Source organism: Mauremys mutica, chromosome 2 (genome assembly GCF_020497125.1).
Source record: "Mauremys mutica isolate MM-2020 ecotype Southern chromosome 2, ASM2049712v1, whole genome shotgun sequence".
In the NCBI taxonomy this organism is placed as follows: Eukaryota; Metazoa; Chordata; order Testudines; family Geoemydidae; genus Mauremys; species Mauremys mutica.
Genome location: NC_059073.1, coordinates 146,982,781 through 146,990,926, shown reverse-complemented (window position 1 = coordinate 146,990,926; position 8,146 = coordinate 146,982,781). Strand labels below are relative to the sequence as shown.

The following is an 8,146-nucleotide window of genomic DNA, read 5'->3' as shown; positions in this document are numbered from 1 at the left end:
TTATATAGAGGCAATATTATACTTTCTGTCCTATTATTCATCCCTTTCTTAATGATTCCCAACATTCGGTTCGCTTTTTTGACTGTCGCTGCACATTGAGTGGATGTTTTCAGAGAGCTACCCACAATGACTCCAAGATCTTTCTTGAGTGGTAACAGCTAATTTAGACCCCGTCGTTTTATATGTATAGTTGGGTTTATGTTTTCCGATGTGCATTACTTTGCATTTATCAACATTGAATTTAATCTGCCATTTTGTTGCCCAGTCACCCAGTTTTGTGAGGTCCTTTTGTAGCTCTTCGCAGTCTGCTTTGGACTTAACTATCTTGACTAGTTTTGTATCATCTGCAAATTTTGCCACTTCACTGTTTACCCCTTTTTCCAGATCATTTATGAATATGTTGAATAGGACTGGTCCCAGTACAGACCCCTGGGGGACACCACTATTTACCTCTTTCCATTCTGAAAACTGGCCATTTATTCCTACCCTTTGTTTCCTGTCTTTTAACTGGAGTGCCTGGCAATGCTTTCAGGATCATGTAAGGATCCTTAATTTAATTTAATGACAAGCCTTTTGTTATCTTAATCACCCTGCCTCTGTGTATAAACAAACTCCCAGCTGTACTTGTGTTCCCATAACCCAGCCTGCTTTCAAATCCCAGCTGTGAGTTCCTGCCCCACAGCCTCCTCTCCGCTTCCCATCTCTCCTGCCCTCCAAGGAAAAGGGGATAAAGCAGAGAGGCTGCAAAGTGCCACTGGAAGTGCCAGGTAATGCGCTGTCCCGACGGGCGATGGGCCGTAGTTGCTGCTGGGTTTATGCCGTGGGGGGGGGGGGGTGTCTCTGCAGTTAGAGCCCACAGCATCCAACCGTCCTGCAGTGCTGCATGAAAGGGGCTCAGTAGCGTCCTCAGCATTTTAAAGATGGGGAAACTGAGGCACAAATGGGCGACTTGTACAGGAGCAGATGATAAAAGAATCAGGACCAGAACCCAGGTGTCCTGACCCCCACCTCAGTGGCTGCTCACGCTGCCTCCTGCCCAGGCTGTTCGGGTGAGCAGGGGTTGGCCTGCAGCCAGCATCCCTCCTGGGCCCCTCCCCAAACCCATGGGGGACTGGGCCCTGGCAAAGCCACATCCCTCACTGGGGCCTAGGAACCTGCCCAGCATCATGCTGGGGTTGGAGGCCGTCGCCACAGCCAGGCAGAGACCAGGCTCCTGGGCTGGGCTCGAACGTGGGGCACCCGACCCCCAGTGCCTGGAGCTAGGGAGCCATGGCGCCCACCCTGGGCACCACACCCTACTGCAAACAGGCCCCTCCCTGTCCCGGGCAGGGGCCCAGCCCCACAGCTGCTCCTGCCAGCGCCTGGGCTACAGGGCTGGCGCTCTGGCAAGGGGGCTCTGCGCTGGGCGGCCAGGCCCGCTTGCAGCATGTGCTGGTGCGTAGCTGAGGAGAGGTGCGAAATGCCCCTTTCTCCAGGTCCCAGGGGCTTCTCCTCTCCCCGAGCGCAGCTGGGAGCCCACCCGTCCACGCGGTCCCTGCCACGTTCAGCCCCCAGCCCAGGGTCCATGGGACTGCCCAGCCCAGGCCGCCTGCCCTGCTCCGTGGGGCCCCCGCTGGGTGCTGGGGATCGATCCCAGGGACCATACAGACAGGGGCTGAGCTGGCCCTGGTGAGCACCTCCCCACGGGTGTGTCACACCCTGCCGCACTGCCCCCCGCTCTCCACGGGTGTGTCACACACTGCCACAACTGCCCAGCTACCCACGGGTGTGTCACCAGGGGCGGCTCTAGGTATTTGCCACCCCAAGCATGGCAGGCAGGCTGCCTTTGGCAGCTTGCCTGCGGGAGGTCCCCGGTCCCGCGAATTCGGCGGCAGCCTGTGGGAGGTCCGCCAAAGCCACGGGACCAGCGGATCCTCCGCAGGCATGCTGCCGAAGGCAACCTGCCTGCTGCCCTCACGGCGACCGGCAGAGCGCCCCCATTGGCTTGCCGCCCCAGGCACGCGCTTGGCGTGCTGGTGCCTGGAGCCACCCCTGTGTGTCACACCCTGCCACACTGCGCCCTGCTCCCCACAGGTCTAACAGGGGGCTGTGGGTTGGGACTGAGAAGCACAGGCAGAGCTGGGGGTGGGGAGGAGCCCAGGGCTGGGCTAGCAGGGGCTGCAGGTCGGGAGTGAGGGGCCCCTGGCAGAGCTGCGGGGGTGGGGAGCCCAGGGCTGGGGGAACAGGGGGCTGCAGATCAGGAGTGAGGAGCACCGCAGGGCTGGAGTGGGGGAGCCCAGGGCTGCGGTAAAAGGGGGCTGGGGCTCAGGAGTGAAGGGCACTGGCAGGGGTGGGGGGAGCCCAGGGTTAGGGGAACAGGGGGCTGCAGGTCGGGAGTGAGGAGCACCGCAGGGCTGCGGGTGGGGGGGGGCGCTCCTGCAGTTCACGTGTCTCCTCCCATCACTTCCCAGCCCCGCGGAGCCTCCCGCTGCCGGGGGATCCCGGCTGGTGCCATCCCAGGAGCCGCCCCCGCCCCGCAGAGCCCCCCCGCCAGGGCGTCTCCGCGTCGCCTTAAGACTGGCCGGGCCCCTCCCGCGCCGGCCGGGAGCGCAGCGGAGCCGCCAGCCCGGAGCGGGGCCAGACCCTGCCGCGCCGCGCCGGACCGGACCCTGTCGGAGCCAGGTGAGGGGGCGGGTCCGTGCGGGGCGATGCCCGGGGGGGGTCCCGGCCTGGGCCGCGCTGCACCGGCTCGATCCCGCGGGTACCGGTCCCGCTCGGCTCCACAGAGACACACACACCAGCCCCCCCGCACACACACACCACCACCCTGCGCACATCACCCTCCCCCCACACACACCCAGCCCCCCCGCACACACACACCACCACCCTGCGCACATCACCCTCCCCCCCACACACCCAGCCCCCCCGCACACACACACCAGCCCCCCTGCGCACAACACCCTCCCCCCCCACACACACTGGTCCCCCCGCACACATCACCCCCCACAAACCCAGCCCCCACACACACACCAGCCCCCCTGCGCACAACACCCTCCCCACACACACACACTGGTCCCCCCGCACACATCACCCCACACAAACCCAGCCCCCCCCACACACCAGCCCCCCTGCACACATCACACCCCCACAAACCCAGCCCCCACACACACACCAGCCCCACTGCACACATCACCCCCCCCACAAACCCAGCCCCCACGCACACACCAGCCCCCCTGCACACATCACCCCCCCACAAACCCAGCCCCCACACACACACCAGCCCCCCTGCACACATCACACACCCCCACACAGCCCCCTCCCACACAGAGACCTCAACCCCCCTGCACACTTCACCCTCCCCTCACACACACACACAGGCCCCCCCACACACACACACACCAGCCCCCCCGCACACATCACCCCCCCATACACATAGCCCCCCCCACACACACCTCAGCCCCCCTGCACACATCACCCCCCACAGACACACCCAGCCCCCCCACATACCAGCCCCCCTGCACACATCACCCCCCCCACACACACACCCCGCACACATCACCCCCTCACACACACACCAGGCCCCCCCACAAACACATACCCCCTGCCCCCTTGCACACACACACACACCGTCCCCCCCCACATCACACCCCCCCACACACACCATCTGGCTCCACTCCCCACTGTGCGGTCCCTGTCTCCATCCCCCCCTAAAGGCGCAGGGCTCCCAGGGAGGGGCGGTAGCGGGGGGGGGGAGTATTTCGCTGCCTCACACTATCCCTGTCACCCCCAGCCACCTGGGGGAGGGGCCGGCCCCACGGGCTACCCCCAGGTATTGGCGGCCCAGGCTGCGTAAACCCCTTCCTGCCATCAGAGGCCATCCAGCTGTCTGCCTGCCTGTCTGTCTGTAGGGAGCTGGGGGGGTCGGTCGGTCGGTCGGTCGGTCTGTCCCCTAGGGGCCCAGAGCCCCTGCCCGCCCCAACCCATTGCAGGTAGCTGGGTTCCCTTCTGGCACACAGCTCCGGCTGGGCACAGCGCCTAAGGGAGATGCCATGTGACAGCAGCATGGGGGCTCTCCTGGCAGCGTCTGGGGCTCCACTCCCTCCCCCTGCAAATGGTTTAACTTGCTGGCATCCCCCTTCCAGCGATCCCCTAAATCAGCCCCCCAGCCTCCTACGCTCCCTGCTGGGCATTCTCTCCCTGCCCCGCTGGGCCCCGCCTCCCTCACTGCCTCCCACTCACCCCTCAGCACCCCTGCAGGCTGGGGCACGCAGGGGGCCCTGGGGTACATGATGGGGTGGGCACTGCTCGGGCACCTGGGAGCAGACGGGGCTCAGGCATAGGGGGCAATAGGCTTGGCAGAGCCACGCAAGGATCTGAGCTGCTGGGATGCCTGGGGGCATCAGAAATGGCTCCGTGGGGGCTGGGAGCAGCTCCGGGAAGGGGGGGGGGCTGGGAGCGGCTTGGGTATGTGGGGGGCACCAGGAGTGGCTTGGACCTGGGGTGGGGGCTGGGCATTGATCGGGCACACGGCGGCATGTGGGTGAGCCAGGTGCCCACATGGTGAGATGCCCACGTGCCGCCCTCCCCAGCTCTTGTTCCCTGTCTTGGCCCAGGCTGAGGACGCTGTGAACAGTGTCCTGCCCCCAGCACAGCCCCCGGCCAGGAGCAGAGGATGGACGAGCTGCTGAAGCTCATGTACCTGAACGTCTCGGAGCGGCTGAGCCTGCCCTGGGAGCAGGCTGGGCTGTGTGGCCCCTCGGTGGGGAACAGCACCGTCCTGGTTGTGGCCTACAGCGCCCTGCTGGCCGTGGGGCTGGTTGGGAACCTGGGCCTGGTCTGCGTCATTGCCCGGCACAAGGAGATGAGGAACGTCACCAGCATCTTCATAGCCAACCTGGCCTGCTCCGACCTGCTGATGAGCGTGGTGTGCCTGCCCATCACCGTCATCTACACGCTCATGGACCGTTGGGTGCTGGGCGAGTTCCTGTGCAAGGCCAGCCCCTTCGCGCAGTGCGTCTCCGTCACCGTCTCCATCCTCTCGCTGGCCTGGATTGCGCTGGAGCGGCACCAGCTCATCATCAACCCCACTGGGTGGAAGCCAGGGGCCACTCACGCCTACCTGGCCGTGAGCGTCACCTGGCTGGTGTCGGGCTGCGTCTCCCTGCCCTTCCTCGCGTTCAGCGTCCTGACGGACGAGCCCTTCCGCAACCTCAGCCTGCCCTTCGATGCCTTCGCCGGCCACCTGGTGTGCGTGGAGAAGTGGCCGTCGGATGGGCACCGCCTGGCCTACACCACCGGGCTGCTGCTTGGCCAGTACTGCCTGCCCCTGCTGCTCATCCTGGCCTGCTACTGCCGCATCTTCCTGCGCCTGCGCCGCCGGCGGGACATCTTGGAGCGGCCCCCGCACGGCTCCCGTGCCGCCAGCCACCGGCGGGTCAGCGTCATGCTGGCCTGCCTTGTCGCCGCCTTCGCCGTGTGCTGGTTGCCCCTGACCGTCTTCAATGCCCTGTACGACTGGGCCCACGAGACCATCTCCGGCTGCTACCATGACCTGCTCTTCTCCCTCTGCCACCTGGCGGCCATGGCCTCCACCTGCATCAACCCCGTCCTCTACGGCTTCCTGAACACCAACTTCCAGCAGGAGCTCAAAGCCCTGCTCCACCGCTGCAGCTGCGCTGTGGAGACGGACACGTACGAGAGCGTCCCCATGTCCACCGTCAGCACCGAGGTCTCCAAAGCCTCACTGCGCAGCGGGGGGGTCGCCACCGACGCCTGACGGGCGGCTGCTCCCAGCGTGTGGTGCCAAGAGCAGAACCCACCATAGCCTCGCCCGGCGGGCGGGGGGATACTGCTCTGTTGTACGCACTCTCTGCACATCTAGGGCAGCCCTCTGCCCCTCCCTCAGGCACAGCTCAGATCTGGAGGGAGCCTGGAAGTGAGCTCCAGGGAACCCCAAAGAAACCAGCCAGAGCCTGGCCATGAGAAGTCCTGGGTTCTGAGCCTGGCTCTGACACACATTCTCCCTGAGCCACTCACTCAGGCTCCAATTTTCAGCCTGGAGATTTTCAGAGTGGCCGGAGGCACCCCCTGGAATGGAGGAGCAGTGGGTGTCTGACTGCCCCAGATAGCCCAGTGCTGGTGCCTCGTTCTAACCCCGTAGATCGGGCCCTGGCTGGGTTTGCCAAAGGGCTGCGCTGCTGGAGCTCAGCACCTGTAAAAATCAGGCGCTGAACTCTGGAGTGAGGCGTCTAATGTGAGGCATCAGCCTAGAGATTTTTGGCCTTCATCTCTCTGCCTGTGTTTCCCCTGTGTTCAGACGAGGCTGATAACACTTCGCCATTGCACAGTTCGGGATGGGCATGGCGGGATGAAACGAACACGCTTGGAACATCAGCGGCCCTGTAATAGGGTTAAGCATCATTATCACATTGGAAATGTCCCTGCTTGGGGCCTTTTACCAAGTAATGGATGAGCTGGTTTTCAAAGGGGGACAACCCCCCCGCATGCGCAGATGGTGGGTGCATTGCCTGGCTGGGTGATTCAATGTGTAGTCGGTGGTTAGATCTGCAGCTATGGGAGGCAAACACAAATTATTCCAGGTGCATTTAAAGAACATCTTGAATCTGTCTATTGTATCCTAGGCATTCCTGCCAGGCACATTGATTGCCATGGTATCTGAGCACCGTCACACGGAACTATCCAGCAGCACATGCGAGCAGCTGACTTGTGCAAGAAAATCGCCATTTTCATGTGTAACTGGGGCATTAGCACCTACTTTGAGTCCTATGAAAATTCTGCTGTTTGCAAAACAATACACAGAGCCCTTGATTTCAGAGATTTGTGATGATCTCCTAAAACTCCCAAATGACCGATTTAAAACCAAAAAAAAAAAAAAAAGAAAAGAAAAGAAACCGATATTCCTTTAACTCATTTGTTGGTATTTTGAAGTGAAAAAAAGATGCAGTCAGGATGGGCTATTAAAGGGGCGCTGTGGAGAGATGGGTCACTTGTTTTTCTAAAAGCAAAATCCCCTTATCTGTGACTCCGGTAGCACCTTAGATTATTCAACCTGAAAAAGAATTCCGAGATCTAATTTCCTTTTCACCGGTGAGTTTTGTGCTCCATTCTCCTTTCAGTCCCACCCGTTTTACAAGTGACTGCACAGGTGATATTCCTGATTTACACCAATGTCCGGAAGTGGAGAATCACTCCCCTTACTGTATTTCCCACCAGCTCACTCAGTCACTGGCAGTAGTTGGTTTCTGAGCAGTGTCACTTTCTGGGGCTTCCTGGTTGGGGCCAGGGCCGGCTCCAGACCCCAGCACGCCAAGCACGCGCTTGGGGCGGCGTCCCGCGGGAGGGCGGCAGGCAGCTCCGGTGGACCTCCTGCAGGCATGGCTGCGGAAGGTCCGCTGGTCCCGCGTCTTGGGTGGACCTCCCACAGACGTGCCTGCGGAGGGGCCGCTCGTCCCGCGGCTTCGGTGGAGCATCCGCAGGCATGCCTGCGGGAGGTCCACCGGAGCCGCGGGACAGGCGACTGGCAGAGTGCCCCCCGCGGCGTGCCGCCGTGCTTGGGGCAGCGCAAATCGTAGAGCCGCCCCTGGTTGGGGCTAACAGGACAGAGGGATCTGGCCATTCGAACAGCTGTTCTTTTGGACACTTGTGAACAATCATAAATCATTTTGAGTTTGCTTGATCCAATCCCAGGGGCTTAGCTAATGGGTTCCTTTTACCCTGATCGCGCCTACTCGTATTCTGTGCCTGTCTCTTGACGCAGTGATGAACATTGGCTCCCAGCTGGTGGGGCCAGGGGGTATTTTGGCAAACAGTCGATGTTTGTAACCAGTTGATAAATATGTATCTTATCGAAATGCATAGACTGCTGCAGCTTTTCTAAGGCAAAGAACTGGGGATAATTCTTTGTAATAATAACCAAGAATAAACTGACCAAGCTGATTAAATGTGAAGTAACTCCTGTGATGGGGCAAGGCCAGATGGCTACAGTAAAGTAGTGAGGAACAGGTATGTTAGCCCCAGGCTAACCAAATCTCCAGTACCATGGTAACCAAATGGCAGTTGCTCCAGGTTAATCAAGACACCTGGGGCCAATTAAGATCTTTCTAGAAGGCAGTGGAGATAGCTACATTGATTGGGCCACCTGAAGCCA

The 8,146-nt window shown here is 61.2% G+C and overlaps 1 protein-coding gene across 1 annotated transcript; it reads left to right on the top strand.

Annotated features, from left to right (window-relative positions):
• The first annotated feature begins 511 nt into the window (after positions 1–511).
• On the top strand, positions 512–7,370 carry LOC123362529 (neuropeptide Y receptor type 1-like). Its single transcript, XM_045002889.1, has 3 exons — positions 512–767; positions 2,451–2,661; positions 4,593–7,370. The coding sequence occupies exon 3, from the start codon at positions 4,652–4,654 to the stop codon at positions 5,753–5,755; it is 1,104 nt and encodes a 367-aa protein (XP_044858824.1). The 5' UTR covers positions 512–767; positions 2,451–2,661; positions 4,593–4,651; the 3' UTR covers positions 5,756–7,370.
• Positions 7,371–8,146: the final 776 nt, after the last annotated feature.